This window comes from Crassostrea angulata, unplaced genomic scaffold (genome assembly GCF_025612915.1).
Source record: "Crassostrea angulata isolate pt1a10 unplaced genomic scaffold, ASM2561291v2 HiC_scaffold_71, whole genome shotgun sequence".
Lineage (NCBI taxonomy): Eukaryota > Metazoa > Mollusca > Bivalvia > Ostreida > Ostreidae > Magallana > Magallana angulata.
Genome location: NW_026441626.1, coordinates 1 through 26362, shown reverse-complemented (window position 1 = coordinate 26362; position 26362 = coordinate 1). Strand labels below are relative to the sequence as shown.

General features: G+C 38.2%; 12 protein-coding genes across 12 annotated transcripts; 9 read left to right on the top strand and 3 right to left on the bottom strand.

The window, feature by feature from the left end:
• Positions 1 to 37: 37 nt before the first annotated feature.
• Positions 38 to 1361, bottom strand: LOC128168946 (histone H2B-like). The gene has a single exon (XM_052835113.1). It carries the CDS (start codon positions 1344 to 1346, stop codon positions 801 to 803), a length of 546 nt encoding a protein of 181 aa, XP_052691073.1. The 5' UTR covers positions 1347 to 1361; the 3' UTR covers positions 38 to 800.
• A 24-nt stretch (positions 1362 to 1385) lies between these two features.
• On the top strand, positions 1386 to 2238 carry LOC128168948 (histone H2A-like). Its single transcript, XM_052835114.1, has one exon. The coding sequence runs from the start codon at positions 1440 to 1442 to the stop codon at positions 1818 to 1820; it is 381 nt and encodes a 126-aa protein (XP_052691074.1). The 5' UTR covers positions 1386 to 1439; the 3' UTR covers positions 1821 to 2238.
• Positions 2239 to 3394: 1156 nt separating this feature from the next.
• On the top strand, positions 3395 to 7171 carry LOC128168933 (histone H3-like). Its single transcript, XM_052835099.1, has 2 exons — positions 3395 to 4455; positions 6455 to 7171. The coding sequence occupies exons 1-2, from the start codon at positions 4000 to 4002 to the stop codon at positions 6791 to 6793; spliced, it is 795 nt and encodes a 264-aa protein (XP_052691059.1). The 5' UTR covers positions 3395 to 3999; the 3' UTR covers positions 6794 to 7171.
• An 803-nt stretch (positions 7172 to 7974) lies between these two features.
• Positions 7975 to 8520, top strand: LOC128168930 (histone H4). The gene has a single exon (XM_052835096.1). The coding sequence runs from the start codon at positions 8146 to 8148 to the stop codon at positions 8455 to 8457; it is 312 nt and encodes a 103-aa protein (XP_052691056.1). The 5' UTR covers positions 7975 to 8145; the 3' UTR covers positions 8458 to 8520.
• Positions 8521 to 8759: 239 nt separating this feature from the next.
• On the bottom strand, positions 8760 to 10274 carry LOC128168928 (histone H2B-like). The gene has a single exon (XM_052835093.1). The coding sequence runs from the start codon at positions 10257 to 10259 to the stop codon at positions 9714 to 9716; it is 546 nt and encodes a 181-aa protein (XP_052691053.1). The 5' UTR covers positions 10260 to 10274; the 3' UTR covers positions 8760 to 9713.
• Positions 10275 to 10298: 24 nt separating this feature from the next.
• LOC128168929 (histone H2A-like) lies at positions 10299 to 11138 on the top strand. The gene has a single exon (XM_052835095.1). The coding sequence runs from the start codon at positions 10353 to 10355 to the stop codon at positions 10731 to 10733; it is 381 nt and encodes a 126-aa protein (XP_052691055.1). The 5' UTR covers positions 10299 to 10352; the 3' UTR covers positions 10734 to 11138.
• A 1167-nt stretch (positions 11139 to 12305) lies between these two features.
• LOC128168932 (histone H3-like) lies at positions 12306 to 16072 on the top strand. Its single transcript, XM_052835098.1, has 2 exons — positions 12306 to 13366; positions 15356 to 16072. Exons 1-2 carry the CDS (start codon positions 12911 to 12913, stop codon positions 15692 to 15694), a joined length of 795 nt encoding a protein of 264 aa, XP_052691058.1. The 5' UTR covers positions 12306 to 12910; the 3' UTR covers positions 15695 to 16072.
• An 803-nt stretch (positions 16073 to 16875) lies between these two features.
• Positions 16876 to 17421, top strand: LOC128168931 (histone H4). The gene has a single exon (XM_052835097.1). It carries the CDS (start codon positions 17047 to 17049, stop codon positions 17356 to 17358), a length of 312 nt encoding a protein of 103 aa, XP_052691057.1. The 5' UTR covers positions 16876 to 17046; the 3' UTR covers positions 17359 to 17421.
• A 239-nt stretch (positions 17422 to 17660) lies between these two features.
• On the bottom strand, positions 17661 to 19176 carry LOC128168944 (histone H2B-like). The gene has a single exon (XM_052835110.1). The coding sequence runs from the start codon at positions 19159 to 19161 to the stop codon at positions 18616 to 18618; it is 546 nt and encodes a 181-aa protein (XP_052691070.1). The 5' UTR covers positions 19162 to 19176; the 3' UTR covers positions 17661 to 18615.
• A 24-nt stretch (positions 19177 to 19200) lies between these two features.
• Positions 19201 to 20043, top strand: LOC128168945 (histone H2A-like). Its single transcript, XM_052835111.1, has one exon. It carries the CDS (start codon positions 19255 to 19257, stop codon positions 19633 to 19635), a length of 381 nt encoding a protein of 126 aa, XP_052691071.1. The 5' UTR covers positions 19201 to 19254; the 3' UTR covers positions 19636 to 20043.
• Positions 20044 to 21213: 1170 nt separating this feature from the next.
• On the top strand, positions 21214 to 24986 carry LOC128168943 (histone H3-like). Its single transcript, XM_052835109.1, has 2 exons — positions 21214 to 22274; positions 24270 to 24986. The coding sequence occupies exons 1-2, from the start codon at positions 21819 to 21821 to the stop codon at positions 24606 to 24608; spliced, it is 795 nt and encodes a 264-aa protein (XP_052691069.1). The 5' UTR covers positions 21214 to 21818; the 3' UTR covers positions 24609 to 24986.
• Positions 24987 to 25787: 801 nt separating this feature from the next.
• On the top strand, positions 25788 to 26335 carry LOC128168941 (histone H4). The gene has a single exon (XM_052835108.1). It carries the CDS (start codon positions 25961 to 25963, stop codon positions 26270 to 26272), a length of 312 nt encoding a protein of 103 aa, XP_052691068.1. The 5' UTR covers positions 25788 to 25960; the 3' UTR covers positions 26273 to 26335.
• The last annotated feature ends 27 nt before the right edge of the window (positions 26336 to 26362 follow it).

Here is a 26362-nt window from a genome sequence, read left to right as displayed (position 1 = left end):
TCCGTGCAGTTTAAACAAAGCAATATATTTCACCAGCTGTTAGATATAAATGTTTGGTTATTTTTTTATTCCAAAAATCTATATTATAACATGTTTAAATAGACACATAATATGTAAACATAAACACATCATTTATCGATTGTTTTCTGATATTTGAATATCAATAAATTACAATGAAATAATATATGGGCTATTGTGGACCATATTCAAGTCTTAAAATCTGCGGAAGTGAATTATCGTTGTAACAATTAATAGGTGGGGAAATAAATTAGAATATACAGCATAGTAGTGTGCCCAGAATATGTTGTTACAGATTTATTATAACATTAGATAATAGTATTCAACAGACAGATCATATGTTAAATTGTTCAGCTACAACTATCAGTTATGTGCCATTATAGATAAACACAACTATATATAAACACAACTATAAATAAACACAACCGATGGGAATCTTCTGTACTCTAAGACTATTACATCGAAAATAGGAGAAATCTGTGGAAATCGGGCACATGTGCTGTAATTGGGAAAGATTTTGTTTTTATTGTACATGCACGTACCCCTCTGATGCATAATTTGTATTTGATGTATGTGTATTTGAGGGTTTTTTTTTTCTTCATGTATTTGTTTATTTTCCTTAAAGGACTGTTTAAGAAATTGACAGCATTACAATGACACAACCAGTACACACAACTGAAACAGTTGTTTACTATTGCATTATAAAGATGGTAGCTTTTCGAAAAATTTGTGTGGCCCTGAAAAGGGCCGTTTTGTTTTATCAAACTGCCACTGCTTGCAGTTTACTTGCTGCTGGTGTACTTGGTGACAGCCTTGGTGCCTTCAGAGACAGCGTGCTTGGCCAATTCACCGGGCAGGAGAAGACGGACTGCAGTCTGGATTTCTCTGCTGGTGATGGTTGAGCGTTTGTTGTAGTGGGCCAGGCGGGAAGCCTCGGCGGCGATTCTCTCGAAGATGTCATTGACGAAAGAATTCATGATGCTCATGGCCTTGCTGGAAACTCCAGTGTCAGGGTGCACCTGCTTCAGGACTTTGTAGATGTAGATAGCGTAGGATTCCCTCCTCCTCCTGCGCTTTTTCTTGTCCCCAGTTCTCTGGGCCTTGGCCTTGGTGGCGGCTTTCTTAGCTCCTTTAGATCCGACTTTGGGTGGCATGTTTACAGATTGCTGGCAAACTGAAACTATGAGTGGCGCTAAGCGAATCGCGGCCTTATATATCACGCGAGGGGGATTGAAGCGAACAGGTAAATTGCGGACGTCCTTGTAAACATTAAATTGGTCGGTTTGCCCGAGGTGCGTATAAGACAAGCATAGCGATTGGCGGAACATTTCAATCCGTGGAAGTGTTTAAATAGCGTGGCGCAGCGCATCGTGTGTTATTCGTTGATATCATTTTGTCAGCACCCAACCTACAACTTGAAAATGTCTGGACGTGGTAAAGGAGGTAAAGTGAAGGGAAAGGCAAAGAGCCGATCATCCCGTGCCGGACTTCAGTTCCCCGTGGGTCGTATCCACCGTCTGCTGAGGAAGGGCAACTACGCCGAGAGAGTCGGAGCCGGTGCCCCTGTGTACCTGGCCGCCGTTCTTGAGTACTTGGCCGCTGAAGTGTTGGAGTTGGCAGGCAACGCAGCCCGTGACAACAAAAAGACCAGAATCATCCCCCGTCACCTGCAGCTGGCCATCCGCAACGACGAGGAGTTGAACAAACTTCTGTCCGGCGTGACCATCGCCCAGGGTGGTGTTCTGCCCAACATCCAGGCCGTGCTCCTCCCCAAGAAGACCCAGAAGCCCGCCGCCAAGTAAAAAGTCAGCTCTGCCGACTTTTTTGTCTATACCAAACGGCCGTTTTCACGGCCACCCATATTTTTCGAAAAGATGCCTCTATAATATGCAGTGTACATGCACATAAGCATTTATATAAAAAGCACACGTAGATAACACGCTTCTTAGATTATCGAGACAACGGTATATATTAGCGTGCGTGCAGTTGCTTTCAAGAAAAAAGAAACACACACATATTAATTTAAAACTGTCTGTGTTCAATATTTTGATTCCGATTTGCACATTCTATTTGTATTTCGATTAATTTCATTTCTATTACGCTGTCAATTAATACCATCCTCGTCCCTGACTGCATGTAATCAACGTTTTCCCCGATTTAATTTTGTAAAGGAAATCGCCAGACTTAAAAAGAGAGAGAGAGAGAGAGAGAGAGAGAGAGAGAGAGAGAGAGAGAGAGAGAGAGAGAGAGATAAATAAATAAAAAAAATAAATAAATAGACACTTGGCGCATATAGATGATACAGACTATGGAGAAATTCACGTGAATGTTCGCACAATTTGCGTGCTGTATATATATAACCAGGTCGTTAATTAATTAACATTTCTAACTCAACTGATTTTGTGTGCTTGGATAACGACTTGTCGTATAAAAGGAAATATACAATTCTAGGTTTCTGTGTTTATATAACTGAAGTGTTTGAAACCCATTGATAAGAAACGTATATATATATATACACACATGCATACTCTGTCACATAAATGTTAAATTATTACGATTCATATGTACTTATACTCGATGAAGTGCTACTGTGAATGATACATTTATGTCAGAGATCAATGATATTGAAAGCTAGGGGTGAATATTGTATAAATTGTATGTGCATTAATTTCGAAATCTACATCTGTATAGGCTTATGGATATATCTATAAATGCAATCTGATGTACATGTGATTTTTTTTTTTTTTGATTTTTTTTTGGAGGTAGCTCGAGATAATAAGTTTACGATGTTTGCCTCACACGTTGCTGGTAGATGGTTTCAATCAAATTTTTCAGTATTAGAATTAATATAGGATGAAAAATTAAACGAGAGATCATGCAAATACCAATGTGGGATGAAATGTGTGTTCTGTGAATAAGTGTTTTAACTTCGCATGCTGGTCGCATGACATTCTTGGAAAAGTTTATTACATATTTGGTACCGCATATTATTTCTTTCTAATTTAAGGTAATGGTGTACACTCTGAGGCGCAGCTAAATCATTTGGTGGCGTTAGAAAAAAAAAGGGGGGTGGGGGGGGGGGGATAGATAAATAGATATCGACAGTACGATCAAAAAAGATAGGTTCGCGATGAATACAAAAAATGAATGAATGAATGAATGAAATGGATTTTTAAAATAAAAATTCTTTTTTACAAATTTTAGTTTGTTTAATTAATTAGTGAAGGAATAAAGGAATGGAATTTTTTTTTTCTTTGTCGGATTACAATTCGTATATAAGCAAAACGATTTTACAGCGTATTTTGCACTAGAATGCTGCGTGTAATAGATAAACTAACATATAGTTTTTCCTTTGTCAAATTTGATATTTATGTGTTGGTCTCATTTGTTCTATCCGACAGGTTTTTAAATTTATAACCATTCCTAGAGTAAACATTTTCCCGGCACGTATTTTTGTGTGGCGTGTTTCTGGATGCACGGAGCTGTCGCGTGTTTCGTTAAAAAAGAAACATGAATTACTTCACCCCACAATAAACGACATTGAGTATACATGTCTCAGTAAGTGAACAGGTTATAGCCCTGAATAAGTTTTAAAAAATTATCATTTTTAGAGAGATTGCGCGACTTTTAGCTGTCTGTGCAGTTGCTAAATGATAGTCTGGCCTATGTTTTCGTTTAATTTTAATTATTTTAGTGATATTTTTACGGGCGAAACGCAGAGAATACTTTAGAGATATATCCACATTACGTGTTTTTAGTAGAATAGTTACAATTGCGGCCTATGAAACGTCGAAACAAGGATGCAAACACCAACATCAAAACACACATCGACCTCAGTATGAACAAGCGCTTCGATTTTAGGGGATGTTTTCGAGGACGTCCGCGCTCGATGTAAACAAAAACAGCGAGTGCTTGTGACCCCATTATTTCCTCGTCTTAGTTCGCAGTGAATACAACGCCGTTTCCATTTCGTCCGAAACCATGGCAGATACAGCAACCACAACCCCAGCCAAGAAGAAGGTTACAAAGCCTAAGGTGCCAGCAGCGCACCCCAAGTACGTTGACATGATCAGGGCCGCCCTGGAATCTTTGAAAGAGCGTGGCGGATCTTCCAGACAAGCCATTCTAAAGTACATAATGGCCAACTACAAAGTCGGCAACGACGTCAACTCCATCAACGCCCACTTGAAAATGGCTTTGAAGAACGGAGTGAAGAAAGGTGCTCTGAAACAAGCCAAGGGCACAGGCGCCAGTGGCTCCTTCAAGCTTGGTGACAAGCCCAAGACTGAGAAGAAGCCAAAGGCCAAGAAAGTTGCCAAGCCTAAGGCAGCAAAACCCAAGAAGGCCGCAGCAGCAAAACCAAAGAAGGTAGCCGGAGAGAAAAAGACTGCAGAGAAGAAGAAGAAGTCCCCCAAGAAAGCAGCCGGACCGAAAAAGGTTAAGACTCCAAAGAAGAAGGCAGCAACTAAATCCCCAAAGAAGGCAGCAGCCAAGCCAAAGAAGGTCAAGACACCTAAGAAGTCAGCTGCAAAGAAAGCCAAGACTCCCAAGAAGGCAGCAGCAAAGAAATAAGCAATTCCAGCATCACTGCAGATTGCTCACTTTAAAAAAAAAAAAAAGCCCTTTTCAGGGCTACCCATATTTTTCGAAAAGATGTCTCAATTACAAATAACAAAGAAACGTACATGTGTGTGTGTGTGTGTGTGTGTGTGTGTCATAAATGTAACATTACATGCTTGCGTGCATATCTAATAAAACATAGTTTTTAAAATCGCATAAAAAAAAGGTGACGACTGTCGGTATTCATTCCATGTATTCATTCATTCATTACTTTATTTCTTCATTTGTATTGGAAATATCATCCATTGATTATGAATGATATAATGAACAAAAAACAGACACAAACAAAATGAATTGACATGCATTATTACTACCTGTGCATGTTTTCCTATATTTAGAAAATGTTAGTCTCTGCACTTGACATATATTCACATGAAACATGTAATTAATGAATATGACATTTTTAGCCTTTATATTAAACTTGTAAAAAAAATAATATTAATGTGCAAATGATATCTTTTTTTTTAAACAATAGCATGCCCACCCTGCCTCTGTCCCCAACATTACAAAAAAAAAAAACCCAAAAAACCCATAAATAACCCACCAAACACCTAACACCCCCCTTCCAAGGAGAATTTTTTTATTTTTATTTTTTTTATGATAATAAGAATAAATAATTAAGGGATATGAAAATATCACAAATGAGACAATCAGTCGAATGAGGCCTGTTTAATTCACAATATTTTGAATTCATATATCAGCATATAACACTTACTTTTTAATCTTTTTTACATGCCATTGGAATGTTTTAACAGAAGAACTCATTTAAATGTAATTGTTAATTCAACAAGTACATATCTAATCATAGATGTAGGATGAGGCTGCATGCACATTACCTTTTTTTTTTTATTTGACATGTGATTGAATTCGTGCTTGTCAATCTTTTTCAAAAGCAAACAAAAAATAAATAAGGGGCATAGTCATAATTATTATTTTGTTGAATTCTACAGGACAGGAACATGTGAAATGTGCATATACAGGATGAAATATACATGATTGTGTCAGTCACTATGAATGTGGGAACAGCAGACTATTCTCATTTCTCTCTGCATTTACAGGATGAGTGCACTGGATTACATCCCATGGCATTTTCTGTGATATCGTGGTAAGTTTATTTATTTATTTATATATTTTGTTTTTGTTTTAATATTCTAATATGTGTACATATATATACAACGTACTTAGTGCATCTTGATTATGTATTGTTCTCTCTTCTCTAAACATTTTTGGCTTCTGAAAAAAATATATAATGCGACTCGACCTTTTAGGGTATACATATACATTATATCAGTTATGAATTTGATGGATGTATTTAACGGATTATAGGGCCTACATGTATGCATTGAGTTGCTATGAGTTGTTGATTTTAATCTGATTATGAACATGAAAATCGCTGAATAGTTTTAAAGACATGTATATGTTGTATTTCTATCGAAATTTGCTGTTAGTCTTATACTGGTTGCTTTTCTGTATCTCTTAAATTCAAATTTCACCGATATACGCCTAATTTTCTAAGTTCACAAATTCTGTGCAAAAGCCGGATTGAAATGATTTTGCACCGGGCCAATGGGCACGAGTTATTACCGACTAATCACAGGCCGGCTCTCTCAGTTAGATAACCAATGGCAATGGTCGTTAGTGAGGGCGCGGTGATTTTGAAGGCAGACCTGTTATTCATTCGACTCGGTATAAAATTTATGCAGAGAGCGAACTGCCTCATTCATTCATTTGACACTCGTCGAAGATGGCTCGTACAAAGCAGACTGCAAGAAAATCTACCGGAGGAAAGGCTCCACGTAAACAACTGGCTACCAAGGCCGCCCGTAAGAGCGCCCCAGCCACTGGTGGAGTCAAGAAACCCCACAGATACAGGCCCGGAACCGTCGCTCTCCGTGAGATCAGGAGATACCAGAAAAGCACAGAGTTGCTCATCAGGAAATTGCCCTTCCAGCGTCTGGTCCGTGAGATTGCTCAGGACTTCAAGACTGATCTGCGTTTCCAGAGCTCCGCCGTCATGGCTCTCCAGGAAGCCAGCGAAGCTTACCTTGTTGGACTCTTTGAGGACACCAACTTGTGCGCTATCCACGCCAAGAGAGTCACCATCATGCCCAAAGACATCCAGCTTGCCAGACGTATCCGTGGCGAGAGAGCTTAAATTTCTTTGTCTCTGACAAATACAAAACGGCCGTTTTCACGGCCACCTAAATATTTAGAAAAGATGCCTATATTACAATCAATGACGACTACAATTCAACGAAATTGCATAAGTAAAAAGTGCACATTTTGAAAACATGAGATTAAACCCTACACACATAATATGTACTTCTAAACTCTGCCCTTCTTATCATATTTCACTGTGAACTACAAACATGACAATGGTCAATGTGTAGAATGATTTGATCTGACACAATATAAAAGGCCCTTCTGAAGAGAATATATTATACTATACCATACAGCTATACATATGATTGCATTGTGATTGTTTTTTCTCTCTGAAAGTTGTGCATTTAGTCATAACATTACAAGAAAAATATTGCCGGAAAATGTAGGGCTGTACTTGCATCACTACTTAAAATTTACCAACAGAAATGTGTATGGCACATAATATTTTATAATTATTGCAACCATATTTGATTCTTATACTACAGTCTCAGACATTCGTGCTATGATGCTCGCACATATAACTGTGTGTTATGTTAAAGAAAATATAAAGATAGTGCAACGAATTTGTTTAAAAGTAGGAAAATTCACTACTAAAAGAGCGATTCTGCATGAAATTGAAATTTGTGTAATATTTGTCCCCTGTAGTTCTTTTTTCATATTTCAGTGGTAAAGTATGTCATGAGCATGTGTTCATGTTCTTGTCGGATTTTGCTTTCTTTTATTCGGTTTCCTTGTAAAGAATGGAAAGTGTATTTTTTATCTCAATGAAATGAACACTTGACTGAATCACTGGTGCATAATTCATCAAAAAGGGAAGAAATACACATTGAAATTATACACTATAACTGAAATTGCTAAAGTAAATATCATCATATTGCATTATGTTTTCATTTTGATATGTACTCACCGGTAAGAAAAATGATTTTTTTTTCTTTGCATGTATTTATTACTAGATTTAATACAGAATGTGTGTTTACACTTTAAAAATGATATTAAACAAAAGCAAAATGATAATAATTATTGTGTTCCTATGTTTTGGTAAGATGTAGAAAATCTGGAACAAATGATTTATTCAATACCACCATCCCTCTTTTTAAAAAAAAAGAAACCCAAAAAAGTTTTATTAAATATAAGAGAAAAGTGCCTGCAGACAATATGTCAACAAACAAGCGCCGAGGCGCGTTTACACTGTAGCCAATCAGCGTTGAGTTTACTTATTGCTAATTTTTCCCTGCCGAACTTTTCAAGGTAGAATGCTCTCTCACGGGTCGTAAATAAAGGGCTTTATAAGCTGTTCACGCGGCAGTAGATAATCATTTCAGTACACTTTAACTGAGAGAAAACATGTCTGGACGTGGTAAAGGAGGAAAAGGACTTGGAAAGGGGGGCGCCAAGCGTCACAGGAAAGTCTTGAGAGATAACATCCAGGGTATCACCAAGCCCGCCATCCGTCGTCTTGCACGCAGAGGTGGAGTCAAACGTATCTCCGGACTCATCTACGAGGAGACCCGTGGTGTCCTGAAGGTGTTCCTTGAGAACGTCATCCGTGACGCAGTCACATACACAGAGCACGCCAAGAGGAAGACCGTCACAGCCATGGACGTTGTCTACGCTCTGAAGAGACAGGGACGTACCCTCTACGGATTCGGTGGTTAGACAACCAACCGCCTTTGTGCTACACGCACAGGACAACAAACGGCCGTTTTAACGGCCACCAAATTTTTAGAAAAGATGCCTCTATCACACATGTTGTGAAATGTTGTACATACTGGGTTATGATATATGTATATCTGACATAAGGAATAGGAGTTAGTGGAATACAGAAAGGGTTATTGATAAGTACTTAATGTTAAGGCAAGTTCAAACCACCACCCGTTCCCTAACCCCCCCCCACCCCCCCCCCCCCCCCCCAAAAAAAAACAAAACAAAACAAGACACACACATCATTGTCAATCACACCTTTCCCTGACATGCTTTCTATATTCAAATTTGACTAGGACTATAACTCAGAAAAAATATCAATTGCACCTTATTTCATTCAACCCAACCACATTTGTATTTTTATTATTTCTTTTTTAACAATCTTGATATTTAGAATAAGGACCAAATCATTCCGTGCAGTTTAAACAAAGCAATATATTTCACCAGCTGTTAGATATAAATGTTTGGTTATTTTTTTATTCCAAAAATCTATATTATAACATGTTTAAATAGACACATAATATGTAAACATAAACACATCATTTATCGATTGTTTTCTGATATTTGAATATCAATAAATTACAATGAAATAATATATGGGCTATTGTGGACCATATTCAAGTCTTAAAATCTGCGGAAGTGAATTATCGTTGTAACAATTAATAGGTGGGGAAATAAATTAGAATATACAGCATAGTAGTGTGCCCAGAATATGTTGTTACAGATTTATTATAACATTAGATAATAGTATTCAACAGACAGATCATATGTTAAATTGTTCAGCTACAACTATCAGTTATGTGCCATTATAGATAAACACAACTATATATAAACACAACTATAAATAAACACAACCGATGGGAATCTTCTGTACTCTAAGACTATTACATCGAAAATAGGAGAAATCTGTGGAAATCGGGCACATGTGCTGTAATTGGGAAAGATTTTGTTTTTATTGTACATGCACGTACCCCTCTGATGCATAATTTGTATTTGATGTATGTGTATTTGAGGGTTTTTTTTTTCTTCATGTATTTGTTTATTTTCCTTAAAGGACTGTTTAAGAAATTGACAGCATTACAATGACACAACCAGTACACACAACTGAAACAGTTGTTTACTATTGCATTATAAAGATGGTAGCTTTTCGAAAAATTTGTGTGGCCCTGAAAAGGGCCGTTTTGTTTTATCAAACTGCCACTGCTTGCAGTTTACTTGCTGCTGGTGTACTTGGTGACAGCCTTGGTGCCTTCAGAGACAGCGTGCTTGGCCAATTCACCGGGCAGGAGAAGACGGACTGCAGTCTGGATTTCTCTGCTGGTGATGGTTGAGCGTTTGTTGTAGTGGGCCAGGCGGGAAGCCTCGGCGGCGATTCTCTCGAAGATGTCATTGACGAAAGAATTCATGATGCTCATGGCCTTGCTGGAAACTCCAGTGTCAGGGTGCACCTGCTTCAGGACTTTGTAGATGTAGATAGCGTAGGATTCCCTCCTCCTCCTGCGCTTTTTCTTGTCCCCAGTTCTCTGGGCCTTGGCCTTGGTGGCGGCTTTCTTAGCTCCTTTAGATCCGACTTTGGGTGGCATGTTTACAGATTGCTGGCAAACTGAAACTATGAGTGGCGCTAAGCGAATCGCGGCCTTATATATCACGCGAGGGGGATTGAAGCGAACAGGTAAATTGCGGACGTCCTTGTAAACATTAAATTGGTCGGTTTGCCCGAGGTGCGTATAAGACAAGCATAGCGATTGGCGGAACATTTCAATCCGTGGAAGTGTTTAAATAGCGTGGCGCAGCGCATCGTGTGTTATTCGTTGATATCATTTTGTCAGCACCCAACCTACAACTTGAAAATGTCTGGACGTGGTAAAGGAGGTAAAGTGAAGGGAAAGGCAAAGAGCCGATCATCCCGTGCCGGACTTCAGTTCCCCGTGGGTCGTATCCACCGTCTGCTGAGGAAGGGCAACTACGCCGAGAGAGTCGGAGCCGGTGCCCCTGTGTACCTGGCCGCCGTTCTTGAGTACTTGGCCGCTGAAGTGTTGGAGTTGGCAGGCAACGCAGCCCGTGACAACAAAAAGACCAGAATCATCCCCCGTCACCTGCAGCTGGCCATCCGCAACGACGAGGAGTTGAACAAACTTCTGTCCGGCGTGACCATCGCCCAGGGTGGTGTTCTGCCCAACATCCAGGCCGTGCTCCTCCCCAAGAAGACCCAGAAGCCCGCCGCCAAGTAAAAAGTCAGCTCTGCCGACTTTTTTGTCTATACCAAACGGCCGTTTTCACGGCCACCCATATTTTTCGAAAAGATGCCTCTATAATATGCAGTGTACATGCACATAAGCATTTATATAAAAAGCACACGTAGATAACACGCTTCTTAGATTATCGAGACAACGGTATATATTAGCGTGCGTGCAGTTGCTTTCAAGAAAAAAGAAACACACACATATTAATTTAAAACTGTCTGTGTTCAATATTTTGATTCCGATTTGCACATTCTATTTGTATTTCGATTAATTTCATTTCTATTACGCTGTCAATTAATACCATCCTCGTCCCTGACTGCATGTAATCAACGTTTTCCCCGATTTAATTTTGTAAAGGAAATCGCCAGACTTAAAAAGAGAGAGAGAGAGAGAGAGAGAGAGAGAGAGAGAGAGAGAGAGAGAGAGAGAGAGATAAATAAATAAAAAAAAAAAATAAATAGACACTTGGCGCATATAGATGATACAGACTATGGAGAAATTCACGTGAATGTTCGCACAATTTGCGTGCTGTATATATATAACCAGGTCGTTAATTAATTAACATTTCTAACTCAACTGATTTTGTGTGCTTGGATAACGACTTGTCGTATAAAAGGAAATATACAATTCTAGGTTTCTGTGTTTATATAACTGAAGTGTTTGAAACCCATTGATAAGAAACGTATATATATATATACACACATGCATACTCTGTCACATAAATGTTAAATTATTACGATTCATATGTACTTATACTCGATGAAGTGCTACTGTGAATGATACATTTATGTCAGAGATCAATGATATTGAAAGCTAGGGGTGAATATTGTATAAATTGTATGTGCATTAATTTCGAAATCTACATCTGTATAGGCTTATGGATATATCTATAAATGCAATCTGATGTACATGTGATTTTTTTTTTTTTTGATTTTTTTTTGGAGGTAGCTCGAGATAATAAGTTTACGATGTTTGCCTCACACGTTGCTGGTAGATGGTTTCAATCAAATTTTTCAGTATTAGAATTAATATAGGATGAAAAATTAAACGAGAGATCATGCAAATACCAATGTGGGATGAAATGTGTGTTCTGTGAATAAGTGTTTTAACTTCGCATGCTGGTCGCATGACATTCTTGGAAAAGTTTATTACATATTTGGTACCGCATATTATTTCTTTCTAATTTAAGGTAATGGTGTACACTCTGAGGCGCAGCTAAATCATTTGGTGGCGTTAGAAAAAAAAAGGGGGGTGGGGGGGGGGGGGGATAGATAAATAGATATCGACAGTACGATCAAAAAAGATAGGTTCGCGATGAATACAAAAAATGAATGAATGAATGAATGAAATGGATTTTTAAAATAAAAATTCTTTTTTACAAATTTTAGTTTGTTTAATTAATTAGTGAAGGAATAAAGGAATGGAATTTTTTTTTTCTTTGTCGGATTACAATTCGTATATAAGCAAAACGATTTTACAGCGTATTTTGCACTAGAATGCTGCGTGTAATAGATAAACTAACATATAGTTTTTCCTTTGTCAAATTTGATATTTATGTGTTGGTCTCATTTGTTCTATCCGACAGGTTTTTAAATTTATAACCATTCCTAGAGTAAACATTTTCCCGGCACGTATTTTTGTGTGGCGTGTTTCTGGATGCACGGAGCTGTCGCGTGTTTCGTTAAAAAAGAAACATGAATTACTTCACCCCACAATAAACGACATTGAGTATACATGTCTCAGTAAGTGAACAGGTTATAGCCCTGAATAAGTTTTAAAAAATTATCATTTTTAGAGAGATTGCGCGACTTTTAGCTGTCTGTGCAGTTGCTAAATGATAGTCTGGCCTATGTTTTCGTTTAATTTTAATTATTTTAGTGATATTTTTACGGGCGAAACGCAGAGAATACTTTAGAGATATATCCACATTACGTGTTTTTAGTAGAATAGTTACAATTGCGGCCTATGAAACGTCGAAACAAGGATGCAAACACCAACATCAAAACACACATCGACCTCAGTATGAACAAGCGCTTCGATTTTAGGGGATGTTTTCGAGGACGTCCGCGCTCGATGTAAACAAAAACAGCGAGTGCTTGTGACCCCATTATTTCCTCGTCTTAGTTCGCAGTGAATACAACGCCGTTTCCATTTCGTCCGAAACCATGGCAGATACAGCAACCACAACCCCAGCCAAGAAGAAGGTTACAAAGCCTAAGGTGCCAGCAGCGCACCCCAAGTACGTTGACATGATCAGGGCCGCCCTGGAATCTTTGAAAGAGCGTGGCGGATCTTCCAGACAAGCCATTCTAAAGTACATAATGGCCAACTACAAAGTCGGCAACGACGTCAACTCCATCAACGCCCACTTGAAAATGGCTTTGAAGAACGGAGTGAAGAAAGGTGCTCTGAAACAAGCCAAGGGCACAGGCGCCAGTGGCTCCTTCAAGCTTGGTGACAAGCCCAAGACTGAGAAGAAGCCAAAGGCCAAGAAAGTTGCCAAGCCTAAGGCAGCAAAACCCAAGAAGGCCGCAGCAGCAAAACCAAAGAAGGTAGCCGGAGAGAAAAAGACTGCAGAGAAGAAGAAGAAGTCCCCCAAGAAAGCAGCCGGACCGAAAAAGGTTAAGACTCCAAAGAAGAAGGCAGCAACTAAATCCCCAAAGAAGGCAGCAGCCAAGCCAAAGAAGGTCAAGACACCTAAGAAGTCAGCTGCAAAGAAAGCCAAGACTCCCAAGAAGGCAGCAGCAAAGAAATAAGCAATTCCAGCATCACTGCAGATTGCTCACTTTAAAAAAAAAAAAAAGCCCTTTTCAGGGCTACCCATATTTTTCGAAAAGATGTCTCAATTACAAATAACAAAGAAACGTACATGTGTGTGTGTGTGTGTGTGTGTCATAAATGTAACATTACATGCTTGCGTGCATATCTAATAAAACATAGTTTTTAAAATCGCATAAAAAAAAGGTGACGACTGTCGGTATTCATTCCATGTATTCATTCATTCATTACTTTATTTCTTCATTTGTATTGGAAATATCATCCATTGATTATGAATGATATAATGAACAAAAAACAGACACAAACAAAATGAATTGACATGCATTATTACTACCTGTGCATGTTTTCCTATATTTAGAAAATGTTAGTCTCTGCACTTGACATATATTCACATGAAACATGTAATGAATATGACATTTTTAGCCTTTATATTAAACTTGTAAAAAAAATAATATTAATGTGCAAATGATATCTTTTTTTTTAAACAATAGCATGCCCACCCTGCCTCTGTCCCCAACATTACAAAAAAAAAAAACCCAAAAAACCCATAAATAACCCACCAAACACCTAACACCCCCCTTCCAAGGAGAATTTTTTTATTTTTATTTTTTTTATGATAATAAGAATAAATAATTAAGGGATATGAAAATATCACAAATGAGACAATCAGTCGAATGAGGCCTGTTTAATTCACAATATTTTGAATTCATATATCAGCATATAACACTTACTTTTTAATCTTTTTTACATGCCATTGGAATGTTTTAACAGAAGAACTCATTTAAATGTAATTGTTAATTCAACAAGTACATATCTAATCATAGATGTAGGATGAGGCTGCATGCACATTACCTTTTTTTTTTTATTTGACATGTGATTGAATTCGTGCTTGTCAATCTTTTTCAAAAGCAAACAAAAAATAAATAAGGGGCATAGTCATAATTATTATTTTGTTGAATTCTACAGGACAGGAACATGTGAAATGTGCATATACAGGATGAAATATACATGATTGTGTCAGTCACTATGAATGTGGGAACAGCAGACTATTCTCATTTCTCTCTGCATTTACAGGATGAGTGCACTGGATTACATCCCATGGCATTTTCTGTGATATCGTGGTAAGTTTATTTATTTATTTATATATTTTGTTTTTGTTTTAATATTCTAATATGTGTACATATATATACAACGTACTTAGTGCATCTTGATTATGTATTGTTCTCTCTTCTCTAAACATTTTTGGCTTCTGAAAAAAATATATAATGCGACTCGACCTTTTAGGGTATACATATACATTATATCAGTTATGAATTTGATGGATGTATTTAACGGATTATAGGGCCTACATGTATGCATTGAGTTGCTATGAGTTGTTGATTTTAATCTGATTATGAACATGAAAATCGCTGAATAGTTTTAAAGACATGTATATGTTGTATTTCTATCGAAATTTGCTGTTAGTCTTATACTGGTTGCTTTTCTGTATCTCTTAAATTCAAATTTCACCGATATACGCCTAATTTTCTAAGTTCACAAATTCTGTGCAAAAGCCGGATTGAAATGATTTTGCACCGGGCCAATGGGCACGAGTTATTACCGACTAATCACAGGCCGGCTCTCTCAGTTAGATAACCAATGGCAATGGTCGTTAGTGAGGGCGCGGTGATTTTGAAGGCAGACCTGTTATTCATTCGACTCGGTATAAAATTTATGCAGAGAGCGAACTGCCTCATTCATTCATTTGACACTCGTCGAAGATGGCTCGTACAAAGCAGACTGCAAGAAAATCTACCGGAGGAAAGGCTCCACGTAAACAACTGGCTACCAAGGCCGCCCGTAAGAGCGCCCCAGCCACTGGTGGAGTCAAGAAACCCCACAGATACAGGCCCGGAACCGTCGCTCTCCGTGAGATCAGGAGATACCAGAAAAGCACAGAGTTGCTCATCAGGAAATTGCCCTTCCAGCGTCTGGTCCGTGAGATTGCTCAGGACTTCAAGACTGATCTGCGTTTCCAGAGCTCCGCCGTCATGGCTCTCCAGGAAGCCAGCGAAGCTTACCTTGTTGGACTCTTTGAGGACACCAACTTGTGCGCTATCCACGCCAAGAGAGTCACCATCATGCCCAAAGACATCCAGCTTGCCAGACGTATCCGTGGCGAGAGAGCTTAAATTTCTTTGTCTCTGACAAATACAAAACGGCCGTTTTCACGGCCACCTAAATATTTAGAAAAGATGCCTATATTACAATCAATGACGACTACAATTCAACGAAATTGCATAAGTAAAAAGTGCACATTTTGAAAACATGAGATTAAACCCTACACACATAATATGTACTTCTAAACTCTGCCCTTCTTATCATATTTCACTGTGAACTACAAACATGACAATGGTCAATGTGTAGAATGATTTGATCTGACACAATATAAAAGGCCCTTCTGAAGAGAATATATTATACTATACCATACAGCTATACATATGATTGCATTGTGATTGTTTTTTCTCTCTGAAAGTTGTGCATTTAGTCATAACATTACAAGAAAAATATTGCCGGAAAATGTAGGGCTGTACTTGCATCACTACTTAAAATTTACCAACAGAAATGTGTATGGCACATAATATTTTATAATTATTGCAACCATATTTGATTCTTATACTACAGTCTCAGACATTCGTGCTATGATGCTCGCACATATAACTGTGTGTTATGTTAAAGAAAATATAAAGATAGTGCAACGAATTTGTTTAAAAGTAGGAAAATTCACTACTAAAAGAGCGATTCTGCATGAAATTGAAATTTGTGTAATATTTGTCCCCTGTAGTTCTTTTTTCATATTTCAGTGGTAAAGTATGTCATGAGCATGTGTTCATGTTCTTGTCGGATTTTGCTTTCTTTTATTCGGTTTCCTTGTAAAGAATGGAAAGTGTATTTTTTATCTCAATGAAATGAACACTTGACTGAATCACTGGTGCATAATTCATCAAAAAGGGAAGAAATACACATTGAAATTATACACTATAACTGAAATTGCTAAAGTAAATATCATCATATTGCATTATGTTTTCATTTTGATATGTACTCACCGGTAAGAAAAATGATTTTTTTTTCTTTGCATGTATTTATTACTAGATTTAATACAGAATGTGTGTTTACACTTTAAAAATGATATTAAACAAAAGCAAAATGATAATAATTATTGTGTTCCTATGTTTTGGTAAGATGTAGAAAATCTGGAACAAATGATTTATTCAATACCACCATCCCTCTTTTTAAAAAAAAAGAAACCCAAAAAAGTTTTATTAAATATAAGAGAAAAGTGCCTGCAGACAATATGTCAACAAACAAGCGCCGAGGCGCGTTTACACTGTAGCCAATCAGCGTTGAGTTTACTTATTGCTAATTTTTCCCTGCCGAACTTTTCAAGGTAGAATGCTCTCTCACGGGTCGTAAATAAAGGGCTTTATAAGCTGTTCACGCGGCAGTAGATAATCATTTCAGTACACTTTAACTGAGAGAAAACATGTCTGGACGTGGTAAAGGAGGAAAAGGACTTGGAAAGGGGGGCGCCAAGCGTCACAGGAAAGTCTTGAGAGATAACATCCAGGGTATCACCAAGCCCGCCATCCGTCGTCTTGCACGCAGAGGTGGAGTCAAACGTATCTCCGGACTCATCTACGAGGAGACCCGTGGTGTCCTGAAGGTGTTCCTTGAGAACGTCATCCGTGACGCAGTCACATACACAGAGCACGCCAAGAGGAAGACCGTCACAGCCATGGACGTTGTCTACGCTCTGAAGAGACAGGGACGTACCCTCTACGGATTCGGTGGTTAGACAACCAACCGCCTTTGTGCTACACGCACAGGACAACAAACGGCCGTTTTAACGGCCACCAAATTTTTAGAAAAGATGCCTCTATCACACATGTTGTGAAATGTTGTACATACTGGGTTATGATATATGTATATCTGACATAAGGAATAGGAGTTAGTGGAATACAGAAAGGGTTATTGATAAGTACTTAATGTTAAGGCAAGTTCAAACCACCACCCGTTCCCTAACCCCCCCCACCCCCCCCCCCCCCCCCCCCAAAAAAAAACAAAACAAAACAAGACACACACATCATTGTCAATCACACCTTTCCCTGACATGCTTTCTATATTCAAATTTGACTAGGACTATAACTCAGAAAAAATATCAATTGCACCTTATTTCATTCAACCCAACCACATTTGTATTTTTATTATTTCTTTTTTAACAATCTTGATATTTAGAATAAGGACCAAATCATTCCGTGCAGTTTAAACAAAGCAATATATTTCACCAGCTGTTAGATATAAATGTTTGGTTATTTTTTTATTCCAAAAATCTATATTATAACATGTTTAAATAGACACATAATATGTAAACATAAACACATCATTTATCGATTGTTTTCTGATATTTGAATATCAATAAATTACAATGAAATAATATATGGGCTATTGTGGACCATATTCAAGTCTTAAAATCTGCGGAAGTGAATTATCGTTGTAACAATTAATAGGTGGGGAAATAAATTAGAATATACAGCATAGTAGTGTGCCCAGAATATGTTGTTACAGATTTATTATAACATTAGATAATAGTATTCAACAGACAGATCATATGTTAAATTGTTCAGCTACAACTATCAGTTATGTGCCATTATAGATAAACACAACTATATATAAACACAACTATAAATAAACACAACCGATGGGAATCTTCTGTACTCTAAGACTATTACATCGAAAATAGGAGAAATCTGTGGAAATCGGGCACATGTGCTGTAATTGGGAAAGATTTTGTTTTTATTGTACATGCACGTACCCCTCTGATGCATAATTTGTATTTGATGTATGTGTATTTGAGGGTTTTTTTTTTCTTCATGTATTTGTTTATTTTCCTTAAAGGACTGTTTAAGAAATTGACAGCATTACAATGACACAACCAGTACACACAACTGAAACAGTTGTTTACTATTGCATTATAAAGATGGTAGCTTTTCGAAAAATTTGTGTGGCCCTGAAAAGGGCCGTTTTGTTTTATCAAACTGCCACTGCTTGCAGTTTACTTGCTGCTGGTGTACTTGGTGACAGCCTTGGTGCCTTCAGAGACAGCGTGCTTGGCCAATTCACCGGGCAGGAGAAGACGGACTGCAGTCTGGATTTCTCTGCTGGTGATGGTTGAGCGTTTGTTGTAGTGGGCCAGGCGGGAAGCCTCGGCGGCGATTCTCTCGAAGATGTCATTGACGAAAGAATTCATGATGCTCATGGCCTTGCTGGAAACTCCAGTGTCAGGGTGCACCTGCTTCAGGACTTTGTAGATGTAGATAGCGTAGGATTCCCTCCTCCTCCTGCGCTTTTTCTTGTCCCCAGTTCTCTGGGCCTTGGCCTTGGTGGCGGCTTTCTTAGCTCCTTTAGATCCGACTTTGGGTGGCATGTTTACAGATTGCTGGCAAACTGAAACTATGAGTGGCGCTAAGCGAATCGCGGCCTTATATATCACGCGAGGGGGATTGAAGCGAACAGGTAAATTGCGGACGTCCTTGTAAACATTAAATTGGTCGGTTTGCCCGAGGTGCGTATAAGACAAGCATAGCGATTGGCGGAACATTTCAATCCGTGGAAGTGTTTAAATAGCGTGGCGCAGCGCATCGTGTGTTATTCGTTGATATCATTTTGTCAGCACCCAACCTACAACTTGAAAATGTCTGGACGTGGTAAAGGAGGTAAAGTGAAGGGAAAGGCAAAGAGCCGATCATCCCGTGCCGGACTTCAGTTCCCCGTGGGTCGTATCCACCGTCTGCTGAGGAAGGGCAACTACGCCGAGAGAGTCGGAGCCGGTGCCCCTGTGTACCTGGCCGCCGTTCTTGAGTACTTGGCCGCTGAAGTGTTGGAGTTGGCAGGCAACGCAGCCCGTGACAACAAAAAGACCAGAATCATCCCCCGTCACCTGCAGCTGGCCATCCGCAACGACGAGGAGTTGAACAAACTTCTGTCCGGCGTGACCATCGCCCAGGGTGGTGTTCTGCCCAACATCCAGGCCGTGCTCCTCCCCAAGAAGACCCAGAAGCCCGCCGCCAAGTAAAAAGTCAGCTCTGCCGACTTTTTTGTCTATACCAAACGGCCGTTTTCACGGCCACCCATATTTTTCGAAAAGATGCCTCTATAATATGCAGTGTACATGCACATAAGCATTTATATAAAAAGCACACGTAGATAACACGCTTCTTAGATTATCGAGACAACGGTATATATTAGCGTGCGTGCAGTTGCTTTCAAGAAAAAAGAAACACACACATATTAATTTAAAACTGTCTGTGTTCAATATTTTGATTCCGATTTGCACATTCTATTTGTATTTCGATTAATTTCATTTCTATTACGCTGTCAATTAATACCATCCTCGTCCCTGACTGCATGTAATCAACGTTTTCCCCGATTTAATTTTGTAAAGGAAATCGCCAGACTTAAAAAGAGAGAGAGAGAGAGAGAGAGAGAGAGAGAGAGAGAGAGAGAGAGAGAGAGAGAGAGAGAGAGATAAATAAATAAAAAAAATAAATAAATAGACACTTGGCGCATATAGATGATACAGACTATGGAGAAATTCACGTGAATGTTCGCACAATTTGCGTGCTGTATATATATAACCAGGTCGTTAATTAATTAACATTTCTAACTCAACTGATTTTGTGTGCTTGGATAACGACTTGTCGTATAAAAGGAAATATACAATTCTAGGTTTCTGTGTTTATATAACTGAAGTGTTTGAAACCCATTGATAAGAAACGTATATATATATATACACACATGCATACTCTGTCACATAAATGTTAAATTATTACGATTCATATGTACTTATACTCGATGAAGTGCTACTGTGAATGATACATTTATGTCAGAGATCAATGATATTGAAAGCTAGGGGTGAATATTGTATAAATTGTATGTGCATTAATTTCGAAATCTACATCTGTATAGGCTTATGGATATATCTATAAATGCAATCTGATGTACATGTGATTTTTTTTTTTTTTGATTTTTTTTTGGAGGTAGCTCGAGATAATAAGTTTACGATGTTTGCCTCACACGTTGCTGGTAGATGGTTTCAATCAAATTTTTCAGTATTAGAATTAATATAGGATGAAAAATTAAACGAGAGATCATGCAAATACCAATGTGGGATGAAATGTGTGTTCTGTGAATAAGTGTTTTAACTTCGCATGCTGGTCGCATGACATTCTTGGAAAAGTTTATTACATATTTGGTACCGCATATTATTTCTTTCTAATTTAAGGTAATGGTGTACACTCTGAGGCGCAGCTAAATCATTTGGTGGCGTTAGAAAAAAAAAGGGGGGTGGGGGGGGGGGGATAGATAAATAGATATCGACAGTACGATCAAAAAAGATAGGTTCGCGATGAATACAAAAAATGAATGAATGAATGAATGAAATGGATTTTTAAAATAAAAATTCTTTTTTACAAATTTTAGTTTGTTTAATTAATTAGTGAAGGAATAAAGGAATGGAATTTTTTTTTTCTTTGTCGGATTACAATTCGTATATAAGCAAAACGATTTTACAGCGTATTTTGCACTAGAATGCTGCGTGTAATAGATAAACTAACATATAGTTTTTCCTTTGTCAAATTTGATATTTATGTGTTGGTCTCATTTGTTCTATCCGACAGGTTTTTAAATTTATAACCATTCCTAGAGTAAACATTTTCCCGGCACGTATTTTTGTGTGGCGTGTTTCTGGATGCACGGAGCTGTCGCGTGTTTCGTTAAAAAAGAAACATGAATTACTTCACCCCACAATAAACGACATTGAGTATACATGTCTCAGTAAGTGAACAGGTTATAGCCCTGAATAAGTTTTAAAAAATTATCATTTTTAGAGAGATTGCGCGACTTTTAGCTGTCTGTGCAGTTGCTAAATGATAGTCTGGCCTATGTTTTCGTTTAATTTTAATTATTTTAGTGATATTTTTACGGGCGAAACGCAGAGAATACTTTAGAGATATATCCACATTACGTGTTTTTAGTAGAATAGTTACAATTGCGGCCTATGAAACGTCGAAACAAGGATGCAAACACCAACATCAAAACACACATCGACCTCAGTATGAACAAGCGCTTCGATTTTAGGGGATGTTTTCGAGGACGTCCGCGCTCGATGTAAACAAAAACAGCGAGTGCTTGTGACCCCATTATTTCCTCGTCTTAGTTCGCAGTGAATACAACGCCGTTTCCATTTCGTCCGAAACCATGGCAGATACAGCAACCACAACCCCAGCCAAGAAGAAGGTTACAAAGCCTAAGGTGCCAGCAGCGCACCCCAAGTACGTTGACATGATCAGGGCCGCCCTGGAATCTTTGAAAGAGCGTGGCGGATCTTCCAGACAAGCCATTCTAAAGTACATAATGGCCAACTACAAAGTCGGCAACGACGTCAACTCCATCAACGCCCACTTGAAAATGGCTTTGAAGAACGGAGTGAAGAAAGGTGCTCTGAAACAAGCCAAGGGCACAGGCGCCAGTGGCTCCTTCAAGCTTGGTGACAAGCCCAAGACTGAGAAGAAGCCAAAGGCCAAGAAAGTTGCCAAGCCTAAGGCAGCAAAACCCAAGAAGGCCGCAGCAGCAAAACCAAAGAAGGTAGCCGGAGAGAAAAAGACTGCAGAGAAGAAGAAGAAGTCCCCCAAGAAAGCAGCCGGACCGAAAAAGGTTAAGACTCCAAAGAAGAAGGCAGCAACTAAATCCCCAAAGAAGGCAGCAGCCAAGCCAAAGAAGGTCAAGACACCTAAGAAGTCAGCTGCAAAGAAAGCCAAGACTCCCAAGAAGGCAGCAGCAAAGAAATAAGCAATTCCAGCATCACTGCAGATTGCTCACTTTAAAAAAAAAAAAAAGCCCTTTTCAGGGCTACCCATATTTTTCGAAAAGATGTCTCAATTACAAATAACAAAGAAACGTACATGTGTGTGTGTGTGTGTGTGTGTGTGTGTCATAAATGTAACATTACATGCTTGCGTGCATATCTAATAAAACATAGTTTTTAAAATCGCATAAAAAAAAGGTGACGACTGTCGGTATTCATTCCATGTATTCATTCATTCATTACTTTATTTCTTCATTTGTATTGGAAATATCATCCATTGATTATGAATGATATAATGAACAAAAAACAGACACAAACAAAATGAATTGACATGCATTATTACTACCTGTGCATGTTTTCCTATATTTAGAAAATGTTAGTCTCTGCACTTGACATATATTCACATGAAACATGTAATGAATATGACATTTTTAGCCTTTATATTAAACTTGTAAAAAAAATAATATTAATGTGCAAATGATATCTTTTTTTTTAAACAATAGCATGCCCACCCTGCCTCTGTCCCCAACATTACAAAAAAAAAAAACCCAAAAAACCCATAAATAACCCACCAAACACCTAACACCCCCCTTCCAAGGAGAATTTTTTTATTTTTATTTTTTTTATGATAATAAGAATAAATAATTAAGGGATATGAAAATATCACAAATGAGACAATCAGTCGAATGAGGCCTGTTTAATTCACAATATTTTGAATTCATATATCAGCATATAACACTTACTTTTTAATCTTTTTTACATGCCATTGGAATGTTTTAACAGAAGAACTCATTTAAATGTAATTGTTAATTCAACAAGTACATATCTAATCATAGATGTAGGATGAGGCTGCATGCACATTACCTTTTTTTTTTTATTTGACATGTGATTGAATTCGTGCTTGTCAATCTTTTTCAAAAGCAAACAAAAAATAAATAAGGGGCATAGTCATAATTATTATTTTGTTGAATTCTACAGGACAGGAACATGTGAAATGTGCATATACAGGATGAAATATACATGATTGTGTCAGTCACTATGAATGTGGGAACAGCAGACTATTCTCATTTCTCTCTGCATTTACAGGATGAGTGCACTGGATTACATCCCATGGCATTTTCTGTGATATCGTGGTAAGTTTATTTATTTATTTATATATTTTGTTTTTGTTTTAATATTCTAATATGTGTACATATATATACAACGTACTTAGTGCATCTTGATTATGTATTGTTCTCTCTTCTCTAAACATTTTTGGCTTCTGAAAAAAATATATAATGCGACTCGACCTTTTAGGGTATACATATACATTATATCAGTTATGAATTTGATGGATGTATTTAACGGATTATAGGGCCTACATGTATGCATTGAGTTGCTATGAGTTGTTGATTTTAATCTGATTATGAACATGAAAATCGCTGAATAGTTTTAAAGACATGTATATGTTGTATTTCTATCGAAATTTGCTGTTAGTCTTATACTGGTTGCTTTTCTGTATCTCTTAAATTCAAATTTCACCGATATACGCCTAATTTTCTAAGTTCACAAATTCTGTGCAAAAGCCGGATTGAAATGATTTTGCACCGGGCCAATGGGCACGAGTTATTACCGACTAATCACAGGCCGGCTCTCTCAGTTAGATAACCAATGGCAATGGTCGTTAGTGAGGGCGCGGTGATTTTGAAGGCAGACCTGTTATTCATTCGACTCGGTATAAAATTTATGCAGAGAGCGAACTGCCTCATTCATTCATTTGACACTCGTCGAAGATGGCTCGTACAAAGCAGACTGCAAGAAAATCTACCGGAGGAAAGGCTCCACGTAAACAACTGGCTACCAAGGCCGCCCGTAAGAGCGCCCCAGCCACTGGTGGAGTCAAGAAACCCCACAGATACAGGCCCGGAACCGTCGCTCTCCGTGAGATCAGGAGATACCAGAAAAGCACAGAGTTGCTCATCAGGAAATTGCCCTTCCAGCGTCTGGTCCGTGAGATTGCTCAGGACTTCAAGACTGATCTGCGTTTCCAGAGCTCCGCCGTCATGGCTCTCCAGGAAGCCAGCGAAGCTTACCTTGTTGGACTCTTTGAGGACACCAACTTGTGCGCTATCCACGCCAAGAGAGTCACCATCATGCCCAAAGACATCCAGCTTGCCAGACGTATCCGTGGCGAGAGAGCTTAAATTTCTTTGTCTCTGACAAATACAAAACGGCCGTTTTCACGGCCACCTAAATATTTAGAAAAGATGCCTATATTACAATCAATGACGACTACAATTCAACGAAATTGCATAAGTAAAAAGTGCACATTTTGAAAACATGAGATTAAACCCTACACACATAATATGTACTTCTAAACTCTGCCCTTCTTATCATATTTCACTGTGAACTACAAACATGACAATGGTCAATGTGTAGAATGATTTGATCTGACACAATATAAAAGGCCCTTCTGAAGAGAATATATTATACTATACCATACAGCTATACATATGATTGCATTGTGATTGTTTTTTCTCTCTGAAAGTTGTGCATTTAGTCATAACATTACAAGAAAAATATTGCCGGAAAATGTAGGGCTGTACTTGCATCACTACTTAAAATTTACCAACAGAAATGTGTATGGCACATAATATTTTATAATTATTGCAACCATATTTGATTCTTATACTACAGTCTCAGACATTCGTGCTATGATGCTCGCACATATAACTGTGTGTTATGTTAAAGAAAATATAAAGATAGTGCAACGAATTTGTTTAAAAGTAGGAAAATTCACTACTAAAAGAGCGATTCTGCATGAAATTGAAATTTGTGTAATATTTGTCCCCTGTAGTTCTTTTTTCATATTTCAGTGGTAAAGTATGTCATGAGCATGTGTTCATGTTCTTGTCGGATTTTGCTTTCTTTTATTCGGTTTCCTTGTAAAGAATGGAAAGTGTATTTTTTATCTCAATGAAATGAACACTTGACTGAATCACTGGTGCATAATTCATCAAAAAGGGAAGAAATACACATTGAAATTATACACTATAACTGAAATTGCTAAAGTAAATATCATCATATTGCATTATGTTTTCATTTTGATATGTACTCACCGGTAAGAAAAATGATTTTTTTTTCTTTGCATGTATTTATTACTAGATTTAATACAGAATGTGTGTTTACACTTTAAAAATGATATTAAACAAAAGCAAAATGATAATAATTATTGTGTTCCTATGTTTTGGTAAGATGTAGAAAATCTGGAACAAATGATTTATTCAATACCACCATCCCTCTTTTTAAAAAAAAAGAAACCCAAAAAAGTTTTATTAAATATAAGAGAAAAGTGCCTGCAGACAATATGTCAACAAACAAGCGCCGAGGCGCGTTTACACTGTAGCCAATCAGCGTTGAGTTTACTTATTGCTAATTTTTCCCTGCCGAACTTTTCAAGGTAGAATGCTCTCTCACGGGTCGTAAATAAAGGGCTTTATAAGCTGTTCACGCGGCAGTAGATAATCATTTCAGTACACTTTAACTGAGAGAAAACATGTCTGGACGTGGTAAAGGAGGAAAAGGACTTGGAAAGGGGGGCGCCAAGCGTCACAGGAAAGTCTTGAGAGATAACATCCAGGGTATCACCAAGCCCGCCATCCGTCGTCTTGCACGCAGAGGTGGAGTCAAACGTATCTCCGGACTCATCTACGAGGAGACCCGTGGTGTCCTGAAGGTGTTCCTTGAGAACGTCATCCGTGACGCAGTCACATACACAGAGCACGCCAAGAGGAAGACCGTCACAGCCATGGACGTTGTCTACGCTCTGAAGAGACAGGGACGTACCCTCTACGGATTCGGTGGTTAGACAACCAACCGCCTTTGTGCTACACGCACAGGACAACAAACGGCCGTTTTAACGGCCACCAAATTTTTAGAAAAGATGCCTCTATCACAC

Coding starts and splice junctions, on each gene's coding strand:
- LOC128168946 (XM_052835113.1), bottom strand. CDS start 1,346: ATGTTCCGCCAATCGCTATGCTTGTCTTATACGCACCTCGGGCAAACC.
- LOC128168948 (XM_052835114.1), top strand. CDS start 1,440: ATGTCTGGACGTGGTAAAGGAGGTAAAGTGAAGGGAAAGGCAAAGAGC.
- LOC128168933 (XM_052835099.1), top strand. CDS start 4,000: ATGGCAGATACAGCAACCACAACCCCAGCCAAGAAGAAGGTTACAAAG. Junction 4,456..6,454: donor AAGCAGCCGGACCGAAAAAG/GTTAAGACTCCA, acceptor CTGGCTACCAAG/GCCGCCCGTAAGAGCGCCCC.
- LOC128168930 (XM_052835096.1), top strand. CDS start 8,146: ATGTCTGGACGTGGTAAAGGAGGAAAAGGACTTGGAAAGGGGGGCGCC.
- LOC128168928 (XM_052835093.1), bottom strand. CDS start 10,259: ATGTTCCGCCAATCGCTATGCTTGTCTTATACGCACCTCGGGCAAACC.
- LOC128168929 (XM_052835095.1), top strand. CDS start 10,353: ATGTCTGGACGTGGTAAAGGAGGTAAAGTGAAGGGAAAGGCAAAGAGC.
- LOC128168932 (XM_052835098.1), top strand. CDS start 12,911: ATGGCAGATACAGCAACCACAACCCCAGCCAAGAAGAAGGTTACAAAG. Junction 13,367..15,355: donor AAGCAGCCGGACCGAAAAAG/GTTAAGACTCCA, acceptor CTGGCTACCAAG/GCCGCCCGTAAGAGCGCCCC.
- LOC128168931 (XM_052835097.1), top strand. CDS start 17,047: ATGTCTGGACGTGGTAAAGGAGGAAAAGGACTTGGAAAGGGGGGCGCC.
- LOC128168944 (XM_052835110.1), bottom strand. CDS start 19,161: ATGTTCCGCCAATCGCTATGCTTGTCTTATACGCACCTCGGGCAAACC.
- LOC128168945 (XM_052835111.1), top strand. CDS start 19,255: ATGTCTGGACGTGGTAAAGGAGGTAAAGTGAAGGGAAAGGCAAAGAGC.
- LOC128168943 (XM_052835109.1), top strand. CDS start 21,819: ATGGCAGATACAGCAACCACAACCCCAGCCAAGAAGAAGGTTACAAAG. Junction 22,275..24,269: donor AAGCAGCCGGACCGAAAAAG/GTTAAGACTCCA, acceptor CTGGCTACCAAG/GCCGCCCGTAAGAGCGCCCC.
- LOC128168941 (XM_052835108.1), top strand. CDS start 25,961: ATGTCTGGACGTGGTAAAGGAGGAAAAGGACTTGGAAAGGGGGGCGCC.